Below are 25950 nucleotides of genomic sequence, written 5' to 3'. Positions count from 1 at the left end.
TCTTCAACAGACCAGCTGTTTTTCCCTGTGCAAAGTGTTGAGGACCTAATGACTGCTTTGTCCCCTTTGTTATTTGATAAACTCCAAATCTCCATCTTGTCTTCCCACTATTGTCCTTTCCTCTGCTCAGCTTGAGGAAGGAGATTCTTACAGTTTTGTTTCTTTATACTGCTCTAATGTATAATCCCCAATATGGCGTTATTGCTTTTATACATTCTGGATGCTACCTGTGTGTAGCCACATGTTGTTATAATCACAATCAAACACTATACTAAAATGAGAACTTGAATGTTTATTCTTGACCATTGAAACAGCAGCTTGAGCAAAATAATACAAATAAATCCGTTCAAGGTCCATCTTACTTGATGTTTCGGAGGCTTTCAAACACATTTGGTGTTTAGTTGTCATTTGAAAGATGTCACAAATTCAGATCAAAGTTTGGATTTGTGTCCATTGGATGGACATTATTGAAGTCACTAAGAATATTTTTTTTGCAGTCAAAAACAAAAAGGTTGTGGGGGATTTAACCAGATATTTGAAATATTGAACAAACTATTTTGTCCTTAGATATTTATGGCATTTTGAGATGAAGAGCTGCTTTTTTTGTTACAGTGTCAGAGGGTTTAAGAACTAGAAGATGGTTTGTATGTAAAGCAAAGGAAATGATTCCTACGAAAGAAGCTGACGGTAATGTACACATTTTCTCAGTTTATACCTGCACTTTATAAGAAGAGCATCACCAGAAATGTCTTTATTACCCATGCGCCCCTCAATCAGGCCATTAAACACTAAACTGACATATTTTCAATGTAAATTGCGTAATATCACCCAGAGTTTTCTTGGGAAAATCTTGAGGGATTTAATCCGACGGACTGCACCTCCATCAGCTCTCTCTGCTTGGTTTCCTGGTATGACAGCTGGCAGGGGACGGACCGAGGCGTCGGGCCAACGGAGGCAGGAAACTAGAGGCACTGCAGCGGGTTTGAACAGGAAGGATCCACTCCTGGAAAACAACTGCTATTTCAGATCAGGTATGTACAACATCTCAAGGGACGCCATCTAAAAGAGGGGAAATCCTATGTTATTTCTGCTCAAATAAATGCTCTGAACTGTTGATTTGACAGGTGATGAATGGCTTCTATCATAACTACACCCCTTATTTTGACATTTTGTATGTTTGGTTTTGTGCTAAACTTACATCAGCGAGTAACAAAAAGGGGAAATTGTAGTGTTTATTTGTTATTACGGCTCATTTTTACCCTCTATCTTTTAATCAAGCTGGAAAGTGTCACTCTGAGCCCTGCAGTTCACTCTCCTGTTGGTCTTTTTTTCTTTAAGCCTTTGTCTCTAATCTTTTTCAGTCACACTAAAACCACATACACTCTCTCCCACACACACACACACACACACACACCTTCTGTGACTAACCCTCCTATGAGGAGCCTCTGCTAATGACAGCGTGTGACTTCACACACTGACACGGTCACCTGCTCGACTCTTCAGTCAAAGCACACAAACATAAACACACACAGTCATCTCTTCGTCTTTCATGTGGTCTCTCTGGGCTCCAGGTCCAAGCTCCGCAGGCCTCTCTGGACCTGAATGTTGCTGCTTTGCAGAAATTACACCCCTTCCAAACGCCTCAGTGCACCAGCGGTTCAGAGAGGCTGCTGGTATTTGAGGCCCCGGGCCAAAACCTTTCATCATGAGGCTTTGGGAAGAGCTCCAGTCTGGTCTCTTCAAACACACTGGGAGATAATGGCTTAGAGACACACACACAGGGAGGGGAAACGTCTGTCCCGCTGGCTGAGAGCGGGGGCTGCAGTCCCTAACAGACACTGACGAGAGGAGGCTTCAGGGTTTTAGGAGCTGTTGATGACTCCTACATTTTATGATGTTTAATTTTATTTGGGGATAAAGCGACTTGTCTGCTTCACTTAAATCCACAACTCAAGATTTATTTGCCTGTCGCCTGCACGCAGGGGCGGAGCCAGACGTTGTAAACATACAGGGCTCAGCCCGAACCTGGGGGCAGGGCCACCCTCCCCCGCGGAGATGCCTTTCCATTTATAACAGCTATATGCACTATTCTTCAAGCCATTTCGTTAGATTGGCTCAACATCTGTACTTAAGTTGGTAAAATCATGATAGTTGCCAAGAACATTTGTTGAGGATGACATATTTTTCAGTCCTGCCAACTAAAAAGAGGCTTAATAGTCTAATGTTACTGCTATTAAGTGACATAACATGGTAGGAATTTGGCATGAACAGCATTACAAATCTTGAAACCTGTTTTTTGTTCTAATATGGTGGAGTAGAGTTCACAGAATGTTTCGCTGACAAATCTGCTACTTTTAAATCCATGTCATGATAATCTGGGCTGCTCTAATTGTAAATCAGAGATCATCAAAGATGGCGACTAAATGTGGTCTTCGATACTCTGAATTGAAAACGAGGCCAACAAACAAACAATTACTCAATTATGTTAGATGTCCTTAGGTAATAGAATAGTAGTAGTGGTGGTAGTAGTAGCATAGAACATTCCTGCATGATAATGTCATTTTAAAAACCTAAAAGCTTCAGGGAAATCTTTTGAAAGAATATTCAGAGCCCCGTTTCTCCCCTGCCTGCATGTATTAAACCTCTGTCCTGCTGGTGGTGCTAGAAGTCTCAGGATCAGAGTCTCAAGGATTCATCCTCTCTGCACCATGAAGGTTTTTACCAAATTCCATGTCCATCCATGTCTTGGCATTCCATATTGAAATATTTCAGTGTTTACCAAAGTGGTGGACTGACCAACCAACATTGCCGTGCCTGGAGCGATGTTAGCATTGTGGCAAATAAGGAGATCCCAAACGAGGAAACCACTATATTTTCTTTCAAACAGAGTGCAAGGAAGTGGTGAGGGAAGAAGGAGTTAGCGTGAGGGCTTCTTTGAAACAAAGCTGTAATTTTGGAGAATTCTGCGGCAATGAACATGAGTAAAGATGCAAATATTCAAAACTTTACCCGAACTTTAACCAGAGATGGTTTCATTCAGTAAATGTGACCTCTGTGAGTGAGAAATGTGAACATATTGTTCACACTTTATGACTGTGTCCGATGATGTGGCAAGAATCATCACATTATCGTGTTTGTTGGGAAGAAGACAATAAAGTAGTTGTTTGTAGTAGGAGGAGGAGGAGTTGCAGACGAACAGTAGTTATGGGTTTGTGGATGGAAAAAGAAGTAAGAATGAAGTTAGGAGGAGGAGGAGGAGGAGGAGGAGGAGGAGGAGAAGGACAACAGAATGGGGTTAATTCAGGAGTTCAGTTGAGGGAAAAACACAACTGATGAGGTTTGCTCTGAGCTGAATTTAGGGCGGCTTGATTGTCAAAAACCATAATCAACATTGTTTTGGTCAATATGTCAATGTTGACATAACAATCATTTAACACGATTACCAACTGGAAACGGCATGTGTTTATTGAACTTCAGGTCCGTGTTTCAAGACGGGCCGGCTGGGTTTCCAACATCACCGCAGACCTCTGATGCACATGAAGTCCGCCCTGGTTGACAGTCGAGCCGGGGGGGGCAGGGCAGGGCAGGGCGGGGCCGTGAGCTACTTCACCAAGGGCGCAGCGCACCCCAGGTGTTACACTCAATGTATGCACCGAGGGGCCCGGGGGGCCTTAGTGGGCACCTCACACTTTAAGCACAGAGGAGCCTCACATTGCAAACGCTGCGGGGACCGGGGGGGCCCTAGTGGTCAGCTTATGCTTTAAGTGCTAATGGAGTCTAGGGCCCGTCACATTGTAAGCACTGAGGGGTCTGGGGGCCCGAGTGGTCAGCTTGCACTGTTCACACTGAAGGCCCTGGCATTCAACTTCCTGCAGAAGATTTAGGTCACGCAATGTGTCTAAGGCCATGGGTTGGGTGGGTTGCCGGGGCCAGTGGGGCCCCCAGAGCCCTGACCCCACTGACCCGGTCCATAATCCAGCCCTAGACGGTTTGCACATGAACTCAAACTGAACTTCAAGTGCCTTTTTAAGTGAAACAGAAAGCCAGAGAATTGTGTACGTTTGGGTTTTTAAAGCAACGCCATGTTTCAAAAAGGAAACGTATAATGGCAGAAATGTGGTAAATAAACAAATTGTTTTCTTGATTAGCGACCACAACAGTGATCTGCTGGAGCAGTGGTAACCCTGGGTCTTTATTATGTCAGTCCAGTCACGAGAAAAACAGGAGCGGCTGCAGAGGGCTGACCACAGAGGAAAGCATCGCGTGCAGGACTCCGAGAGGCCCTATAGACTTTCAGTTTGGGGGACTTTGAGTGTTGTGCCAAACAATTGTGTCTGGTGCAGCTTTGGGATTCACTATGTGCTTGTGTCAGGAGGGCAGCCTCCATCTGCGCCCTGATAACCAGCCTTCACTCAGATATGCGGGCGGCGGCGCAGCAGCAACACATTCTCTCAGGCCCGGGAGGAGAACTGGAATCGCTCTTGTTTTCCACCACAGCTGCTATTATTTCAACTGATGACTGAAATATGAGTTCATGTGGCAATATTTGCTTTGTTACTTGAGGCCATGCCAAGGACGGGGGGCACGGAATATACTGTGTCAGCCTCAACATACCGGGAATACAGAAGATGGCAGCCTCTGACAAAGTTGCTATCTAAAAAGACAGCTTTTAACACACTGTTTTATAAGTTAAGATGCCATAAATCTTGGTTATTTATTTATAATTAATACATTGTGCAGTTTAAAATTGTAAAGATTCAGATTAAGTTTCTATCCAAGGGGAAAACACTTGATACCCCTCATTTATATTTCAAAACTCCAGAGTCAGAGTCGAGTCATTCAGGGTTGCATCATCCACAGAAAAGGTGGTAAAATACACCTGCATTGTTAACTGTTAATGAGTATTCTCCTCTGCTCCTATGAACTCAAACCTAGTAAAAGGTACCAGTGAATTATTGTGTGCTGCCATGAAGCTACAGCATGTTTAAGCTTTATATTTGCACTTTGGATAAACGGGATGTAGCTGTTCTTTGTCTCGTTATTGCACACCCTAAATTGGGTGAAAAGAAGGTTGAAAATCAGTTTGGTTCGACCACATTTTTCAGTGGGATTAGACGAGGTCAAGAAAAGGGTCAACTGGTCTGACCCGACCCCCATTAATTTTAAACGATGACGCTAATAGAATCCAACTTGCATCTGTGTGCAAGATGTGGTGATGTGGTATTCTTATTAAAAGCAAGTAAGTAAAAGTACAGAAGTGCAGAAAATGTCCTCTGTGACTGTTATAATAACATACAGTATATTATATCATTAGTTTATTAGATTTAAGGTGGAGCTAACTTGAACTAATTTGCCATTCCCATTAATCGATTGATTGTTTGGTTTGTGAAAGATTCTGAAAATAGTGATAAATGCCGTCACAGTTACCTGAGAGGCCAAAGTGACACCTTCACAATGTTTGATTTATTCAACCAACAGCCCCAAATAATCACAATCAAGAGGAACAGGCAGCAAATTCTCATATTTGTGAAGCTGTAACCATGACATGTTTTTGCATTTTTTGCATAAAAAAATGACTTAAATAATCGAAGAAAGTTTTCTGCCAATTGACTAATCGATTAATCAACTAATCGTTTCAGCTGCACTTGTAAATATTGGGTTGTTTCATTTACAACAAAGCATCAGAAAAGAAAAAAAGACTCGAGCATGCTGCTGCTGTTGTACTAATATATCTGCTGTATATGCGGGCTCGTGGATGATGAGGTCACCGTTCACCTCAAAGGGGATGCCTCGTGCCGTGACGTCACGCGCGCGCTCCCCCCCTCGAGCGTCGGCGCGGCGAGCAGAGAGGCAGCAGAGGATGAGGAGGAGATGAGCTGAAGACACGCTGGGCGGACAACTGCTTATCTGTGAGTGACTTTTTACGACTTCAGACTTTTTGTTTTACCTAAAAAAAAGAAAAGAGACGTTTAATGCGATGGTATAATTCCGTTTATAGTGGTTAACTTACTCTCTACTTGAAATGTGGCTCATGGGCTTCTTCATAAAGCAGCGGAAGAAAGACATTTAATACACACGATAGTCATTGTAATCTTAGCTGTATTGAAACATGAAGCCTAGACGTTGGATGCCAGAGGAAGAAAAGGAAGATATAAATGTGCATCAGGCTGCTGTTTGTCTCATGACTGGGATGTGAGAAAAGTTAATATTTCTCTGATCGATTATAATGCGGGCTGTCAATAGTCATCAGTGTTTTCATAGATTTTGGCTGATTATTTTTGGTTTAACATAAAGGAATGTGTGGAACAACATCTGTAATAGGCAACTCAAAAACAACACAATAAGTTCATGTTTTTTCACATTTGAAAACAATAATTAAAAAAACATTGGAAATCGGATAATCATCATTTTGTCTTGTCTCCCTCAAGCCACATCAGAGTTACAGTAGTTATTTTGGGAAGTTGCTAATTTAATATTAATTTATAAATATATCATTATTATTATTTTTACTATTTCTAATCGCTGTGATAAGTAATCTTGAGCTTTAATTTAATAGTTTCATCCAAACAATCGTCTCTGATTTCACGGCCTATATGACAGCTGAAGAAGAAGAACGAGTTGAGTGTTGATTCTCATCGTTGTCTTGGCTCTGCAGAGGACAGCATCATGCTCGGTCTACTGCGCCCCCTACTGGCCGCCTGCTTGTACCTGCTGTTCCCCGGCGGACAGGGCTGGAGCCCCGGGTACAGCAACGGCTTTCACTACCAGGACATCAGCAACGGGAACGGAAAAGGAGAGAGTAGGTCCTCTGTTTGTCTGTGTGCGACTGAAATGGAGGGCAATGGAAGTGTGTCTCTGTTTGCTGTTTGTGGGATGTAACCAAGTGCATTTACTCAATTTCTAGTAATCTAGTCTGGTAATGTTGCACCTTTTACTCCATTACATTTATTTAGTTACTTGTTCCTTTGCATATTCAAATTGATAACAGGGCTACAAAAGATAATCAACAAATAAATGATGATGTTTTATTATAGATTAAGCTACAAACAGTAGAATGAATAACGTTAGAATAAAGTTGAAATGAGTTCCTTTACCAGCTGCAGCTTTACTGATGCTTTCATGTGAATGCATCACCAATTATAATCCAGTTATATAATATGTTATATATAATAATATGCTAATATTTCTGTAGTTTTGATTGATTAAGATTCTGAATGTAGTACTTTTACGTGTAACAGACTATTTTCAGAATCAGAAACGGTTTACTAAGTATGTTTGCACATTCAAGAAATGTTACCTGATGATTGGAGCATGATAATAAACACTATCCAATACAGAATTCTTAAAAAGATATGAAAATGTACCATATAATATGTTAAACAAACAAACAACACATGTAAGAATACATGTATACTGTAGTTTTACTACTTTTACTAAAGTAAAGAGCTGAATACTTCTTCCACCCCTGCGTGAGAGACACAGATGTTTCTTCATGTTTCATTTGTGTACATCACAACACCTGGACGTGTTGGCAGCAGACAGCTATAATTAATGGAACCCAGACAGTCAACTGGTTTACAAAAACAAAGTCTGCTAGTCGTTGATGTGGTTTGTGACCCTGCAGTGAACCTGTGTGAGTAGGATGTGGAACAGTACTCTACATCTACTTACCTCAACTTAAATGAAGTGAACGCATGTGTATGTTGCTTGTTTTCTCGGTCAGCGGCTTAGTTCCTACAGTCAGTTTAGGTTGATGAAATATAGTATATGACTGAATACATCTAGTTTTAAGGGTAACTACAGATGTAAATAATAATATTCACGACGGCTCTGTTCCATTTAGTTTGGCCAGTGAGACGGTTTTAATGTTCCTAGTTCCATGTAAGTGTGACAAGTTAAAATGTCCACGGTGAGGTCTGGACAGCTGTGTAACGAGGCTGATTTTAACTGGGTTTTGATGCGAGCTCAAAAATAACGACAACACTGTTTGCTAGAAATACCTTTAATGAACAGTATTGTCCCACAATCCAGTGCAAAGCTGTACGATTTTATACACATGCAATGGTACAGACAGCTCCAGAGATAAAAAACAAACCAAAAAAACAACAGAGTTGTATTGTTTTGTGCACAGCAGCACGAGAGGACCTTCCCATGTTCTGACAACAGACGACGTCCTTGCACACTGAGAGAGGCTCATTTATTGAATTACAAGATGCAGATGTGTGTCATCACAGGCTTCAACAGGACTGCTTTGACTACAACATGACATATTTTGAAAGGCTCTTTGCTTTCACTTAAAGAAGTGTATTTGGCAGTATAATACAAAAGCAGCTGACGTCCATTTGTGGTTAGTTTATTGTTGCTACAAAACATTGACTGTTAATTGTTTGTAAACAGAAAAACCAATGTGTTGTTTGTGGTGTAGAATTGGTATGCAATGAAAGTGGAAGACCATTAAGACTTTTTTTTCACAGCAGAAATTTTGACCCATCATAGCAGGAGGAACACAAGTGTTACTCATAAGATTTTTAATATACTTCCATAGAGGATGTTTTAGAATCAATCCGTGTATGTATTAGTTTCAGGGCCCTGCATCCCGGCTCACTGATATGGTTTACGGGGACCCCTAAAAGGATCAGAGCCATCATAAATGTTGTTTACAGCTATGCTTTAATTGCTGCTATTAGAATTTATAATGGCTGCTGTTAAAAAGCTTCATTATGGGATGGGTTAAACCATAAAATAAGATTTATTTGCCAACCACATCCGATGCAAGTACTCCATTACCCGACTATTACTCCTTTCCACAGAGAAGAGATTAAAGGCACAGTTTAGAGAAATGTAGTTTAATTAATCCCATCAACACAAAACACAGAGCACAAATTCAGAATTAAACTGCTTAACTCGTGTTGTATTTCTGGTGTTCGTGTCTTTGTCCAGTCTATTTCAACGGAGTTCGTCTCCACGTGGAATCCCCGCAGCATTCGGTGTCGGCCACCAGGGGGAGTAGTGTCACCCTCCCCTGCCACTTCCACTACGAGCCCGAGCTGAGTGCACCGCGCAGGACCAGGGTCAAGTGGTCCTGGTTGCCCGCCAACACCATCAGTGCCCCTGTTCCCCCCGAAGCCTTCACCAGGGAAACCGAGGTTATGGTCGCGATGGGCAATCGCCACCGCAGCTACGGCGGCTTCCGGGGCCGCGTGCGCCTGCGACGCTCGGCGCCGGGCGACATGTCGCTCGTGATCAATGAGCTGCAACTCAACGACACTGGGAGATACCGATGTGAGGTCATCGATGGCCTGGAGGACGAGAGTGTGACGGTGGAGCTGGAGATGCGGGGTGAGCAATAAGTGTGTGTGTGTGTGTGTGTGTGTGTGTGTGTGTGTGTGTGTGTGTGTGTGTGTGTGTGTGTGTGTGTGTGTGTGTGTGTGTGTGTGTGTGTGTGTGTGTGTGTGTGTGTGTGTGTGTGTTGATGAGGGTGAAGTTATGTGAGGACACTCAACTCATGGGTCAGTTTCTGTGCAGTGAAATTTAAAATGACTGAGGATGAGAGAGAGATTTACCGAAAAGTCTCGTGATGGTGCTGCTAAATTATTACCCCCACGGATGTATAATAATAACCTGATACAGCTCCGATATCCCCCAGTGGCCAGTCGCAGTACTGCAGCTAGAACGTCCCCTTTGGCTCTTAAAGTATTTTCTGTCTGTAAAACCATCGAGAGGAGACCATTTTTAAACCATGGAGGTTTCATGTTTGCAAAACAGAAAAGCTTTTTTTATACGTGCATCTTAAAGTCTTTATGTGTGAGAGAGAAACACTAATGCTCATGTGCAGTTGTGCTGCAAAGCAAACCAGAAAGCTTCACAACCTTTTCGCAGGGAATTTTCATTCAGATGAATGGGGGATATTTCCATGGTGGGCACCCTATTGACCACTTCTTTGCTGTAATTTGGTTAAACAAAAATTTATTTGGGAAGATGCCCCTCTACCCCTCTACAAGTTGACAATGCAGGGCCCACCTCAACATTTCAGTTCTGCTAATGCTTTTCACAGATGCATTCAGACACAACATCAACTGCATCTCTTAAATGCATCTCTCTAACCATCAGGTCCCCTGCCTGTATACTGCCCTGTATGACAATAAAAATCAAACCATAATGCACTTCTTCTCCCTATATGTAGGCGTGGTGTTCCCCTACTATTCTCAGAAAGGACGCTACCATTTTAACTTCTTTGGGGCCCAACAAGCGTGCCAGGACCAGGAGGCCACTCTGGCTACATTCGAGCAGCTCTTCTCAGGGTGGGAGGACGGTTTGGACTGGTGCAACGCTGGCTGGTTGGCCGACGGCACGGTGCAGTATCCAATCACAGCCCCGCGCGACGGCTGCGGGGGCGTGGACTTAGCTCCCGGTCTGCGCAGCTACGGGCAACGGCATCGCATCCTCTACCGCTATGATGCTTTCTGCTTCTCCGCCTCTGTCAAGGGTCAGTATAAGTGTGTGTGTGAGATGAAGAATAAATATAACACTACATGCTTCTCACTTATGACTCTCTCCTGCTTTAGGGACTGTGTACTTCTTAAAGCACCAGATCAAGCTCAACTTCACAGAAGCGGTCCAGGCTTGTGCCAGTGATGGAAGTCAAATGGCCAAAGTGGGCCAGATGTACGCCGCCTGGAGGCTGATGGGATTGGACCGGTGTGACGCCGGATGGTTGTCCGATGGGAGTGTCCGTTATCCCATCACAAAGGCCCGGGCTAACTGTGGCCCACCAGAACCAGGGGTGCGTAGTTTTGGGTTCCCCCCTCTGTACCGGAAATTTGGCGTCTACTGTTATCGGTAGACGCTTCGGCTCGACACAAGACACAAACACACCGTTCGAAACAGCGCACCGGTTCAAAGCTCTGCTTGAGAGGTTAGCATTAGCTTGTAGCCTGAGAGCAAATTAGCAGTTAGCCAGTTTGTTCATTTGGGAGCACCTCCGTAAGACTGTAACTGATCAGCAGTCTATTGAACTTAACTTCCAGTCAACAACTACGTGCACCCATCATGTGATGCCACTTGTATTCAAACAAAATGACTACACTTTATGGCCAGAAAGTATGTGGGCACGCGGACATTTCACCCGCGTCTCCAAAACCATTCATGTGCTGCTACAACAGCCTCCACTCAGGCTTGCTACAAGATTTAGGAACCAGTCTGCAGGAATTTGCTCTCATTCAGTCACAGCAGCATGAGATGATGCAGCGATGAGGCCTGGTTTACTGTCGGCTTTACAGTTCAACCTGAAGGTGTTGAGGTCAGGCCTCTCTGCAGGCCAGTCAAGTTCCTCCACACCAAACTGTGAATTTGTACACGGGGTCGTTATCATGTTGAAATAGTAAAGGAAAACTGTTGGAAGCACACCATTGTCTGGAATACGTACGTACCTTAATTGGACCACGTTAAAATTGCATAGACAGCGGTGTCCACATATTATTGGCCATATAGTGTATAATGTCTCAACCACAACAGCATCCTGCAGAAAAACATCTTTCCATAGCTTGTGTGTAGATTCAGTTATTTTTCCTGCACATTTTCCTCACAGATCAAATCAAGCTAATTGTGCTTCAAATAATTTTGCAGCTGTTTTTAAATTGTTTTTATTCACACGTCATTAATTTCTCTTTAAGAAAAATCTCACTATTCAAATGAAACCACTGGTCTCCAACCATACCTCAGTCCCTCATCTACCATGTATTTATTCAGCAATTACTTTGTCTCTTTTGTGCCCTCCAGAACATTTAAACAAACATTTTAACATTCAATCTTCCTATTACAACTCCAAACGTGTGGGTTAAGTGCCTTGCTAAGGGGCACTTTGATGTTTGAGGAAGTGGAGAGTGTTTCTCACTATGTTCCTGTCAGATCTTTCCAACTGGTCCACGATTGTCCTCTCACTAACTGTATGTAACTGTTTCTGTCTTTCTAACACTGTGAAATATACCGGAGTCTTTGCTTGTCTCCTTTTAAATGTCTGTGTATCCCGTGTTATAAAGTATAATGCATCTCTTTTTCATTTTTCTGGGTGATTAAGAGTAGTGCTCTGCGATGAAAGCAGAAGTAATGCGTGAATATCTGTATTGTTGTAATATTTAAACTACCTTGTTTACATCCATTGTGGAAGAAGAAAATGTGTTTCATTCTGACATGTATCTGCTTTTTTGTCTACGCATTTATACTATTTTCTACAAATTAATAAAAACATTACTGTAACAAAGTTTTCATGTGAGACACATTTGTCAAAACAAAAATGTAAACTTCAAAGTTCCTTTAAATCCTGAACTGAATTAGTTTCAATTAAATTTATTTTGTATAGCCCAAAATCACAAGTCACAAATTTGTCTCAGAGGGGTTTACAATCTGTACACATACGGCATCTTCTGTCCCGGGACCCTCACATCGGTAGAGGAAAAACTCCCCCCAAAAAGTCTTTAACGGGGAGAAAAAAAAGGAAGAAACCTTACGGAGAGCAACAGAGGAGGGATCCCTCTTCCAGGAAACCGAGTCTTTTAGGTGAATGCAAGCACCACTTACTTCAAGTCTAAAGATAAAAACTCCATAGCCATGCTAAAGCTCCTGTGAGGCTACCAGCCTGAAACACAGCTTGTTTGAAGATCGGCCTGAGTGGCACCAGAGATTAACTTAAACCGAGGCCATTTGAAACTAATTTTGAGCTTTATACTAACATTAGCATGCATGTCAGCACATATAGTTAGCATGGTGAGATGTTAACATTTAACGCGTCAACATTAGGATATTATGACATATGTTAGGTGCAATCAAGAATGAATAAATAAACACGAGGCTGACATGAATTCTGTATAGTTTCTTTTAGGCAGTCTGTCATGAATTGTACCCTCATAACCTGTTTTCGATGTACAAATCACAGATGTGTGTGGTTGATTTGGAGGTCTGAAAAACGGATTAGAACTGACGTGTTGGAAAGTGGAAATGTTGAACTGTTGGTGCACTACACGAAAAGTTCGGATCTCACTTTAGTAAGTAGGATTTATCTTCTGGGATCTTTAAGTGTGTCTGTAGGAACTTTTGAGATATTTCTCTATGAAACTATGTGTTGGACTCACAGAATGATAAGCAGATTTCTACAGTCGTGGTTAGAATTGATTCCCAGATGAATAATATGCTCAGGAGAATTTTTGGATGCCCCTTGAATCGCTGGATTCATAGCTATACGACACACTCCCATGTTTTCGGAGGTTTTCGTGCACCTCCTCTGGTTGGTGTTGCTTTCAAGGTGCGATACAGTTTCACTTTCAGTCCAAACAGGAATGCCAGGGTAGAGAGGTGAGATGGGTTACTGACCCACACAAAACAGCCACTGTATGTATACAGCGTCGCTCTGTCTGGCTTTCACGATGCACTTTTAGATGAGTGGGGTCGAACACGTTGCTACGCCCTCCTGCATCCGGGTGTGAACAGAAGTTCTAGTGATTAGATGGCCGGCAGGTTTTCATAAACACGTCCTATTTACACCTGCTGGTCAAACATCAGTGAACCCACACACATAAACACACAGGGATTACACGCCCAAACACAAACACACACACACACACAGACGGATTAATGTACACACCACATAGATGCATACATATACTTATATACATACAGGGCTACACACACACCCAGAGCAGATCTGTTTGCGGTGACTGAAGTGATGAAGGTAGAGGCTGTAGGGGCAGATAAAGGAGCTATTTACTGTGTGTTTTTTCACGGTTGGGTTCCACAGGAAGGTAAAAACAAACTAAATGCCGGGTTTGTTCCCCTGGCACGGAGAGTTCACCTCAAATTCAACAGCTCCAGGGAAAAGATGATGTTTCCAGAAAAACGACAGAAAAAATCTCAGTGTGTGATTTCCACGAGTTGGATCGTACAGTTCCTTCATATGAAATTGCAATGATTCCCGGGTAAAGAAGTGACAGTTTTGCACACCAGGACACTCATTCCACAGAGACGGATGATTCCAAGTTTTATTTGGTACAGCACACTGTATGTTCACATGAGCATTCGGGGTCTGAACAAAGTCACAACAGGCGTTTCTGTGTGCAACGTTAAACATGTTTTGGTTTATTTGTCAAGAGATGATTCGGTTTATTGAAGAATCAAAACACTGATACACAGCCTCACTGTCAACTGTCCGCCACATGATCACTCAAATGTTGGCCTCCTGTTGAAATTTGAGCTTACGCTCTAATGTGATAGTAAAATAATTCCAGCACACACCAGGAGCATCTAATTCCAATTTGTTCATATCTTTTTTTGTGTACAAAATATGCAAACTTTGAACCAGCTCGGTGTTTCACTTCATGGCGCTCACTCATCCACTTTCATATTCTGTAGCGTGTTCTCTGAATTGTGTGTGCGTGTCCATGATAGTACCAGTTTGACTGTGTGTGTGTGTGTGTGTTAGCTGTTTTACTGTTTGTGAGTTGTTCTGTGAGAAATCAGATACAGACACAAGTATCTCTGCTCTCAGAGTTGAAAAGCAAATCTTGACCTTTTTAAAAGGTCATGGTCGACATTTCGTACCCGCCACCTCTACCTTCTCTATCGTCTTTCTCGTCATGGTTATAATAATTTCTACTGCTTTCACAGCTTCTATTCCCTAAAATTGTATAATTTCTCAAGTTTTAAGAAGTACATTTCTGTTGATAAAACCCTATTGCATGAAACACACACCAGAAACCTCCACAAAGATGTTTGAGGCTAAAAATTACATAAGTAATTCATAACTGCAACCTACCATTGAATTAAACCAACAAATCAACAGGGTGGATGATGAATTAATCAAACAAACAATGAAATTGTCCGTCTCTGCGTTGGTTATTGACAGATCCTGCTGTTCAGAGAATTGTAGAGAGAATATTTACAGTGAGAAACTCCATTCATTTAGCAAACACTGAATCTCATAAAAGCATGATTCTTGCTGACAGACGTCGTTGATTGCTCTTGAGAAGTCACAAACTCTAACCTGCAAAACTGCATGTATTGCAACCTGGTCCTGGCAGAAAAGCCAGCGACTTCAGCGTCTCACTTGTTTCTCAGTACGGGTTCCTTGGCATGTGCCAGCTACAGATGAGGATTGTTTATTTTATTATGTTTACGGTGCACTGGATTCAAATGATTAGCACAGAAGTGACTGAAGACTCCCAAAAGTGCATGAGTGCTGATTATTTCAATCCAGGTCTGTTGCACTGACTTTAATCACATCTTGAACTTGGATTTCTATATTCATCATCGATTGGAACAGCACAATCATCTCAGTATATCTGATGCTGCCGCGGTGTTGCTGCACAGTGGCTCTCAAACTTGAGGTTGTGATAAGATTATTTGGGGGTCTTGAAATATGGCGATACATTTCACCAATGTATCGGCAGGTTTTTTCCCCTTACAAAACCTGACTTCATTCTCCGTATTGTAGGTTAAGAGGTGCTCATTGCTGTATTTTAAGGGGTCACAACCAAAAAGGTTTGAGAATCACTGTCTCCGCCTTCACCGTACGAAACAGTTTTGTCTCGCCAGGCTGAAGCACACAAATAAAGTCCCTAGAGACCGAATAAAAGTAATAAAAACTACCGAGAAACAGACATCTAGAAAAATACCCTAAAAATATAGCAAAAGTTTGCGTGACAATGTGTTTGACTTCAGAGAATCCAGCTGCAATCGAAAACACTTTTATTTTATTGGGCTGATCTGGACTGTGTGTGTGTGTCACTCTAAAGCCTCTCACTATTTCATCTACTTTACTTTGTGTGCAGTGCTGGCAACCGATTGCAGAAAAATGTGCAATGAGATAATGCTCCCCAATACTAGATCACGGCTATAAATTAGACAGTATAAATACATAGAAAAAACTGCCTTCAGAAGGTGCAGGGTGACACTCAAAGATCCAAATCATCAGTCAATTACACTATCACTGTCTAAATGTGCTTCAGTGTATGTATGTGTGTGTGTGTGTGTGTGGGTGTGTGTGTGTGTGTGTAAATACATGGTGGGGAATATTATCTTTTTGGTCCGGCATTTGCATTGGTGTCCATGCTTCTTTACAAGAGGGGGTCCTTTGTGGCTCTCTGTTCTATGTCCTTTTCATTCCTGCTCAGTGCAGCTTCCTCTGTTCCTGTTGGCTGCTGACTCCTTTACTTCTTCTCCTGAGGGATCTTTTGTGTAGCCGGTTACTGTTGGCGCCAGCTGGGGGGGGGGGGGGGGGGGGGGGGAGAAAAAGGTACGCATACTGATGACATCATGTAAACATGAGTTGCCAATAGACGTATAAATTGCCATGAAGTGAGCGGTTGTGGTTAAAAGGATCCGTTTCAAAGGCCACCTTGAGGCTCTTCATCAGCTCTGCAGGAGGTGTATTGCACACGTAATTTATGTTTGTTTGCAAGGTTTAAATCTCTTTCATGAATGAAGTGGATTAAAAACAAGCACTTGGATGCCCAGGTAACCTAGGGGTTCAAGGCATCAACAATGTGCAACGTCCTCAGTTCAACCAGGGACCTTTGTTGCATTCGTATATTAGACTTTGTGATACATGGTGACAGTGAGCTTTGCATTTATTGATATGACTGGAGTTCCATTGAGGTAACTTCTACTTGTATTTAATTTCTTAATAGGAGACTCCACCTATTTTGCAATTTACATTCATTAATTTACTGGGATACAGGGTGGTGATCACCGTGAGCATGAGGTTTGCAGTTGAAATGGCTTACTGTGTTACTTAAGAGGAGAAAAGTAAGTAAGTAAAGCCGCGACCTGTAGTTGCATTTTTGAGGAGGTTAACTGAGCTACACTTTCACGTTGTTGTTTTAACACACAAACATTTTTAAATTATGGATGGTAAATCCATATGTCAGGATTTCCTACCTTCTGTACATTCCACTTGTGGCTCCTCCCACTGTCCGTCTGGCATGCAGCGTATGACGGGCAGGTGGCGCTGCGTGTAGCCTGCGTCACACTGGTAGCGGACTATAGAGTTGGCGGGGTAGCGCTCTCTGCCGCTGCCCATCGGCCGGCCGTGTTCCACCTCAGGAGGAGCTCCGCACATGGCTGAAAAAAAGAAGACCGACAAACATATAGTGACAGTTGCAGTTTGTCTAGGTCAAGGTTGCTGGTTGTTTTTTTGTTATCCAATTGTTTCACATCCCAAACTAATTTTCCTACTAGAAAGAAATCCCAGAATCACTTCTTGGCCAGACACATATTACCACCGAGTAAGCTTACCGGGTCCGGTCTTGCAGGTGAAGGGAAGGTGGTAGTTGCAGGGCACGTCATTCCACTGTCCGCCCTCGTGCCAGATCATCACCACACAATCCTCCTCAGAGTTGAAGTAGTTATCTGGCTGGTTGGGCCTCCAGTTCTCGAAGGTCTAAGGAAGGTAAAAAGACAAATCAATGAATCCATAAACAAGATAAAATGATGTAGATAGTTGTTAAGCAACCAAACCTACTAGAGGACTGCTGTCTGTCCAGCGGAACTCATTCTGCACATCTTTGTCATTGAGTCCAATCCACTGGTAGTCCTGGCCATTGGCTGCATTGCAAAGAAAAAATTATTTTAGCTTTCAAACCAGTCATACAGCACACGTCTTCTCTTATAGTATGCTTGCATCCAATGCAATGTCAATGTTCAAATGTCCAAAGTAGTAACAAGATGTTTTACCCCCCCCCTGAGGAACAGGGGCTCATGTCTATGGCGCATTCGGCATCATCACACCAAAACTCTACCTTTTAAATTTTCTTTTTACCTCTTTCTCCCCAAATTTGAAAGACCAATAACCCTTTCTCCCTTTACTTATATAGTCCCACCTGTTACTAACATTTGTTTTCAGATATTCTAGATTGGTGTGTTTACACACACAGCTACTCACAGTTGACAAACTGCTGCTCCTCCTGGGAGCCGATGCTGACCAGGTGGGCGTTGACCTCCTGACAGCGTTGCTCAGCCTCAGACCAGGTATCTCTCTCAGCAAAGTGGAGGTAACAGCTGCCCATGAACTCCAACCAGCCCTCAGCACAGCCCTGCACAGCTACACACACACACACACACACAGACATACACATCAAGACACATTTTGACAAAAGCATGAAAAATCATGAAAGATAGAGTTTATATATTAGTATCCAACACAAGCTAAATGGCATTACAAAAAAACCGAATGATGTTTGGTGACTCACGTGTTGAGCAGTCTTTACCAGTGAAACCAGTAGGACACTGACACACAGCGAGATCCTCCTGCACAGAGCAGGATCCTGAACCGCAGGGGTTTGGATCACAGGGGTCGACAGAGGCTGAGAGCAGAGAGAAAGACTCTTTACTTTGAACATTATGGCTGAAAACATATTTCCAGTTCATCAGTGGTGCTGCATCACAAGGACAATTGCTGAAATATGGATAATGTGAGTATGGTATTTTTCTTGTCTTACATCAGCAACATTACAGCAAAGTAAACACCTAAACCACATACCTTCCACTACTTCAGGCTGCTCCACTACAGCAGGGGTTACTAATGACACTGACGGTGCTGTGGTTGGGCTGGTGTAGGCTGCTTCTGGAGTCACTACATACACTGTAGGTCCAGCACGGCTTTCCTGACCCTCCTCCCCGAGTCCTGATTGGCCGAGACTGGCAATGTACTCAGTGTAAGTTATCTTCGATCCAGGCGGTTTTTCATCAGGGGCTCCGCTTCCTGAGAAATGCAAGCTTTGGTCCAAAGTGCCGCTGAATTCATGATGGATCCCTGACCCACTTCCTTCCCCACTGACCTCCACCACCCCACGGCCCTGCTCGGGGTAGCGCATCGGTGGCGGGAAGGTCACCTCCATCATTTCATTGTATGTTAGGTAGCTGACGTCACCGCGATGCAAGATAAAGTCCCCAGAGGCAGAGCCTGAGACACCAGATGGAAAACCACTTGGAAAACCACTTGGAAAGCCGCTATGGAACCCGGATCCAAAGGGGCGATATCCAGACACCTCCTGCTCACCAGACTGCTGGACTGTCAGGTCAACGGCACTGTGGTCAACAAATGAGATGCCAGAAAATTCACCGGAGCCCGACCCGGACATACGTCCAGACCCGGAGGTACTTGATTCCAAGAAAGACCCGCTGGTATCAATGCCTCCCTGGCCTAACTCCTGCTCAGTGGGTTTTTGGTGAGTCTTCGACACCTCCTCCATCTTCCCATCCACCATGATGATTATAGAGTCTCCGCCACTACCACTGAAGTCCCCACTTCCACTGATAAAACCTGATCCAGATACACTGAAGCCAGAGTGTTGAGTGTCAACCCCGTCCCCAGATCCGGATGCACTACCCAGTTCGCCAGATGTGACGATGACAGCACTTCCCCCTTCCGCCTCCTGCGGGCCTCCAGAGGCGGAATGATCCCCGGAGAAGACGTCCGTACTTCCGCTGAAGATGACGTTCTGTCCCGAGCCGGAGGCATCACCGCTGGTACCGGAGGTGCCGGACTCCCCTGAGATCTCCCCGCTGGCTGAATGATCAGCTGAACCAGAGCCGGACACATCAACAGGACCTGGAGGTAAAATGGAATATTAAGAAGATTCAAGAGTCTGTTAGATTCTTTATTTCTTATTTCCTTGTGTTTAGCTTTATTGAAATCTTATATCTGTGGCCTTTTCATTCACACAGTTTTTCCTTTTGTCTTACCAGCTGGAGGAACTTGCAGAGTTGTGGTGGTTGCCTTGTTGATAAACTCCTCGATTTCAGTAATATTTACATGGGTTTCAGTTTCATTGTATTCTCCAGTAGTTTCAACTAAAAAGAGATGACAAAGATGCATATAAATATCAATGATAATATCACACAAACAAAACAATAAAACATTATTTGAGATAATAATCAGGATCATGTATTTTGAGAAATATCAAAACTGTAAGATCAAGCCACGGTAATGACAAGGACCTAAGAGAACAGCTTTAATCCGTCTGTCTCACCTGTGGGAGCAAAGTAATCAACTGTGACTGTTGTCTTGTTGATGAAATCCACCGTCACGATTGTCAGATTCACACTAGTTTCATTTTCAAAGTGAGCAACTGGAACTTCAGCTGGAAAAAAAATGAGTCGTTTTTTAATAAATGGCAATAACAACTTATGTTGGTGAATTTGGTGCTGTTTGGGAGACTTTTTTAGGCGAGTTCATTATCTTCCTTTAAAATCAAAATGTAACCACGCCTTCCCTACCTTTAAAACAGTAGGCGTCGTAGCGTGAGTGCTCATCAGGAAAGCCTGTCTGGTTGGGGAAGGCGTAGATAATGTGGACCCCGACCTGACCGCCTCCACAGTGGGACCTGGGGCTTGTGATGGGGTAGCGGACGCTGCGGTCCAACAACCAGCCTGGACGGCACTTGTCAAGCCCTTGGTTCCAGGCAGCAAACAGCTGCCCAGTGGTGGCCAAGGTGGTGTTGAGTTTCTGACAGTGCTGCACAGCTTCCTCATAGGAGAAGCTGTCATAGTCACTGGTGAAGAAGACCTCACCTGGAGGAAGCGTTCACAAACATTCAGAGGAGCTCAAACATGCCAGATGCAATAGCTAGGTAGGTCGATATTTAAGTGAGTGGGCTCCTCACCTCGCAGACGTTCCACGTAACAAAATACATCGTAATGTTCGCTAGCTGGTCTCAGGCCGTAGGATCTGACTCCTGGGAGGTATGGCAGATTGCCAGCACAGTTATCTCTAGGTGACACGATGGGGTACCTGAGCATAAAAGAGAATATTGGTTAAATATATTAAGGCTTTGCTTTTCCATAATAGTCCATCCAGGACTCACAATATATTGGTCTGTCTCCTACTACACAGGCTTTATGTTTACCTGACAGTCTGGTCGCGGAGCCAGCCAGCATCACATTGGTGCAGGCCTTTCTCGAAGGCTGCCTGCAGCTGCAGGTGGCTGGCGATGACCGCCCCGACACTCTGGCAGGCCTGCTGAGCCTCCACAAAGGTCAGAGTGTACCGACCGGTGATGGGTCGGTAGTGGAACACCACACCTGGGAAATGAGAGGGAGGGAAGAAAAGAAACACAATAGGACAGAAGGTAAACAATCTCATTTGATGTTGTTTATTCTTATTTAAGCTTTGCCTACTTTGTTACAATCCATCTTTATTTTCTCATGGTGCTTTTTTCCCCCCACAGATGCAGTTTGTGGTCATTTATTCATAGTTCTAAATTTAACAAAAACATACACATGGGGAAAGTACTAAATATAACAGTGCTGATAGTTGGATCCTGCTGCTGGAATACTTGTTAGGGTATTGCCTATACCTGAATAGCCAACAGAAATATTGTTTTTTAGTTAGGCATCTCCAAAAATAAGTTATTGGAATGGGTCAACAAAGCATAAAAGTTGCAGCCGATTTTTGTCTTTTGTATCATCAAAGGCATGGATTTCCACAGATACTTTCATTTTGGGAGGAGTTGAAGGTTCAGCCTTCTAGATTTCATTTGTCAGAAGGCTACAACTTTGTAGAAATGCATTCTCACAGTTTAAAGAAATATTCCAAAGGGTTTTGATATCGACCAAGTACACAACCAACTTACCTGTCGGAGCCATGGCAGCATCTACGTCTGTCACACTGGGCGGGATGGGCAGCGGGGAGAGGGTGTCGATTTCTCCACGCTTGCTCTCCTCTCCCCCAGGTGAGGGGGTGAGGCTCGGGTACATCCCAGGGGCGGGTGTCATGCGGATGATGTCTGGGAAAGGGGTAGTCCTCAAGGGCACGACACCGGCATACTCACCAGCTGAGGAGACAAGATTGCATAATTCCTTTATAGAATCGACAGTTTTAGGGAAGAAATCAACCCCAAAAATAGAGTTAATACAAAACAGCTATGAGTTAAGATGTCAACAAAGAAGCTCCCAGAATGCATTGAACACTTATCAAGTATCTCCTGGTAGATTTTTTTTTTCCTCAAATCTCCAGGAAGGATTTACCTTGGAAGCAGACAGCATCGTAGCGAGAGTCAGGGTAGGGGTATCCTGTCTGGTTGGGGAACAGGTAGACGGTTCTCACTCCAATGAGCCCCCCTCCACACTGAGGCCTGGCGATGTTGATGGGGTAGCGTACACTCCTGTCCGCCAGCCAGCCAGCGTTACACACATCCATGCCGTCCTTCCAGGCCAGGTAAAGCTCCCCGGTGGTGGCGAGTCGGGCACCGAGTTTGGCACACTGATCTCCTGCTTCGTAGAAGCTAAACTTCTCTACAGACATGGAGTAGAAGACCCTGCCTGGGAGGAGAGTGGAGAGCAGAAGGGAGATAAACACGTTGACATGACTAGTCTACCGTCCTGTCAACGCTACAGAGGTTTCATATGTCAGGTAGCTTTGGTACCCTTGTTAGATTAATTTACCTGACAGCTTCTCAGCAAAACAGTACACGTCGTAGGTCTCGTTGACATCTCTCACACCATAGGTTCTCACGCCGGGGAAGTCCTCCTTGTCTCCAAAGCAACGCTCCCGCGGCTCATGGATGGGGTACCTTGAAAGGTCAAAACGTCGGTCAGCAGATGGACTTAGATGAAAAGTCAGTAACAACCTCAGTTCTTTTACTATGTTATTCATTGTGAGTCTGTTGGTACGTAAAAGACATTTTTTAGTTTTATAGCCTATTATTGAAAAGTATAAATCTCACCCAGATTCAAACTAGACAAAAGAACTACGGCTTGTGAAAGCCCTCTTAAGCATACCTTGTCTTTGACTACTGATGTGCAGTTACTCAATGGACATTTAACAACAAAAAATATCTCGGGTTTGAATCTGTGAGTCAGGCTGTAATTTCCTGTATGGCCTTTCTCTGTGTGTTTTGATTTCTTCCCACAGTTTAAAGACACTCAGGTTTGATGAATTAGAAACCCTAAATTTCCCGTAGGTGTGGCTATAAAGTTGTTTTATGGCGACCTGTCCATAGTGATCAGTATATGCAGTTTAGAGTAACACTACCTGACAGTCTGGTCAGAGAGCCATCCGGCATCGCACTGATGGTATCCGTCATCGTAAGCAGCCTGCAGCTGGGCTGCAGTGGCGATGGTTGCACTGTTCTGGATGCAGGCTGCCTTCGCCTTCTCAAACGTCAGGGTGTAGCGGGTGGAGATGGCTCGGTAGTGGAACACAATACCTGTGAGGTACGGAGAAAGAGTGGGAGACATAAGAAATGTGATGAAATATCTTCATATAAGTCATTATGCCAATTTCGATGAGCTCTTTTCTACCACAGTGTGTGCCGTTACAACACCGATTTATGCCATGGACACTGGATTATACCCAACCAAAAACCCAACAGAGGCGGAGAGTTTAAACCTGCAGCCAACTATATGATTGCCGCAATTTCAAAAGGAATTGATCTGCTTTTTTGACAGGTTTTCTCTTAGTGTACATGTGCATTGTTTGAACTTTCTTTATCCTGTAAATCTTTAGTTTAAGAGAACCTTTGAGACAGAACTGCAGGGTCTAAGTTCTATGCACGAACAGAAGCATGACTGCCATGTGGTGAGTAGATAATGACTTTAATATCGTAGTGAAGTAAATTGAATGAAACTTCATGTTTCTGTGGCGTACCCTGAACCTGGATGTCCACAGAGTCATAGTTGTCCTCAATGCCGTGCATCACCTCGCAGCGGTAGGTGCCAGAATCTTTGGACCTCAGCTCTGTTATCTCCATGGTGGCGTCAGTGGACACCAGCGGGTAGTTGATCATCGTCACTCTGTCCAAATACTCTGTCTCCACTTGAACTTTTCCCTCAGACGCTACCAGGATCGTGGTAACTTTCTCCTTGGTGACATAGGTCCATTTGATGCGGTGGGAGAGCGGGGCGATGGTCGGGGCTCCGGGGTCGTTGACTGTGTTGTCCTGGAAGTAACAGGGCACCACTACCTTGCTGCCCAGCAGAGGACGGAGAGGCATCTCCATAGGGATGCTGACACGCAAAGTGCCATCCAATTCTATGGTAAAGATAGGTCAAGATGTTAGTCTTTGTATTTGTTAATGAGGATACAGCCTAATGATAATAATACATTTACAAACTGCTCTACCAACTGAGCTACAGCTGACTCCAAATTCTTTTAAAAAACTGTCAGGTCTACTCACTGCAGGACTACTTTGTTTTATACTCTCTATAATCTCTAGAGATGATTAGGAAAATAATTTGAGGTTGGTTAAAAAGAGACTAAAAGAGAGGTAAAAATAGCCAAATAAATAAGTCTGACTTGGCCAATAAATCAGCAGCATATTTAATTAGGTTAGAGCAAACTAAATGTCTGGAGACACGTATTTCATTTCTATAGTGTGACTATGAAGATAAGAAGCCATCTGACTAAACCACACTTACCGTCATGGTTTTCAAGCTCAAACAATACTGTTGCCGAGATGAGGGGCAAGGACACGCACAGCAGAAGCAGGGGGGTCATGATTACCTGAAAAACAACCAAATGGACGACACTGATATCAAATTTGTTTGAACGATACGATGCATGACAGAAAGGACGGGCAGAGCTCAAAGTTATAAAAAACATTTAAAATGTATCGTCATATTTGGCCTTTTCAACCCATACATAACTTACTGATCAGACGGCTAAGTATGCATATAGAGGGTTTACAAACAGGAAAACGTCTTAATGAGAAATGCTGCACTGAATGAACAGAGAAGCAAGTGTTAGAATGAATCAGTGGGTTTATTTTCATTTCCTCTGCCCCTGAATGCCACTGTGTTTTTTCCCTAACTCCTGTACGCTTCCATTCATATTCCATGCCATCCAGGATACGCAGTGCATTTGGTTATTACGTCAGCCTCGTTGGCTAAAATGGAAAGCGGACGTCAGGAGTCTCTGTCATTTTGGAAATACCATACATGCTTGTTGAGGAATGAAAGCCCCTCTGTCTCTGGGCACGGGAAATGTCTTTAGTGCTAAAATTAGGCTCATGGCTGAGAGGGACAAATGAATGTTGAAATGAGGCTCTTTCTAACTGTTCTTTCTTTGTCTCTGTGTCTGCGTGCATACCGAATATTTATAGTCTCTGCATGTATGAAAATATAATCTGCTGCTCAGACTGTTCTCAGTATCTCAAGTATTTCTGGGTAGAAGCAGAGTTTGTTTTTTCCCATGCTGTAAGCCAAATATCCCACGGGAAAACTGCTGTGAAGTTTTAAATTATTTGTGCTTTTATTAAATTCAGTTTCTTTTTAGTTGTTTAGTTACGTTAGTGCCATTACTCTTGGGAGGGAAAAGTCGGTTGGCCCATCACTTTGGTCCAGACTTAAATAGTTTCATAACTACTTCAATGCCATTTTCAAATATTTTGGTTTATGACCAAATTCCAGCAAAACTAATGACATTCCCATCAATCTCAGCTGTACTTATTGTGCTTACTGCTAATTATAGCACGCCGATATGCTAAACGTAGAGGAAGAGCATCACTCTTGCTCTACATCAGTTTGTTGTCGTTGCTGTTGTCATTTAGCTCAACGCTCCACTGGCTGCATGGCTGTAGACTCTTAGTCTTGCTTTCTAAAAACACAACAAAAGGATTTACCTCCTATGATCAAATGTTGCTTTTTAGGGTAAAACAAACATCTATATCTTTTTGAGACAAAAGTCAAATTTGACCATAATTAAATAAAGTTCACCAACTGGCTACTTCGGTCCACAAACATCAGCTCTGCTATCACAAACCCACATCTGTCAAACACTGATTACCACATTGCTTATTTTCTCTCAGCATTCCACTGCTGTGACATGCAGCACGGTAAAAAAACAGAACGAGACCGTTGAGAGTCCCAACTGAACCCTCATTGTGCTGCGTTCATTGCTAGAACACATTCAGTTCATTTTAAACAGCCACACAGTGTCATTTACAACCAATAAACCTGCAGCTC

General features: G+C 43.3%; 2 protein-coding genes across 2 annotated transcripts; one reads left to right on the top strand and one right to left on the bottom strand.

The window, feature by feature from the left end:
- The first annotated feature begins 5864 nt into the window (after positions 1-5864).
- Positions 5865-11021, top strand: hapln3 (hyaluronan and proteoglycan link protein 3). Its single transcript, XM_079162294.1, has 5 exons — positions 5865-5909; positions 6656-6799; positions 8941-9339; positions 10184-10486; positions 10566-11021. The coding sequence occupies exons 2-5, from the start codon at positions 6667-6669 to the stop codon at positions 10841-10843; spliced, it is 1113 nt and encodes a 370-aa protein (XP_079018420.1). The 5' UTR covers positions 5865-5909; positions 6656-6666; the 3' UTR covers positions 10844-11021.
- A 5047-nt stretch (positions 11022-16068) lies between these two features.
- acanb (aggrecan b) lies at positions 16069-24484 on the bottom strand (the record flags this gene model as incomplete). Its single annotated transcript, XM_079163472.1, has 18 exons — positions 16069-16248; positions 16927-17109; positions 17284-17428; positions 17510-17592; positions 17930-18088; positions 18237-18350; positions 18527-19597; positions 19732-19839; positions 20019-20129; positions 20266-20559; positions 20652-20779; positions 20895-21069; positions 21621-21821; positions 22015-22308; positions 22432-22559; positions 23021-23195; positions 23636-24019; positions 24406-24484. 18 exons carry the CDS (start codon positions 24482-24484, stop codon positions 16157-16159), a joined length of 3924 nt encoding a protein of 1307 aa, XP_079019598.1. The 3' UTR covers positions 16069-16156.
- Between the last annotated feature and the right edge of the window lie 1466 nt (positions 24485-25950).

Source organism: Pholis gunnellus (genome assembly GCF_910591455.1).
Source record: "Pholis gunnellus genome assembly, chromosome: 7".
In the NCBI taxonomy this organism is placed as follows: Eukaryota; Metazoa; Chordata; class Actinopteri; order Perciformes; family Pholidae; genus Pholis; species Pholis gunnellus.
Note: the sequence above shows the minus strand (reverse complement) of the source record. Positions and strands in the feature narration are given on the sequence as shown.

Coding starts and splice junctions, on each gene's coding strand:
- hapln3 (XM_079162294.1), top strand. CDS start 6,667: ATGCTCGGTCTACTGCGCCCCCTACTGGCCGCCTGCTTGTACCTGCTG. Junction 6,800..8,940: donor CGGGAACGGAAAAGGAGAGA/GTAGGTCCTCTG, acceptor GTCTTTGTCCAG/TCTATTTCAACGGAGTTCGT. Junction 10,487..10,565: donor CTTCTCCGCCTCTGTCAAGG/GTCAGTATAAGT, acceptor CTCCTGCTTTAG/GGACTGTGTACTTCTTAAAG.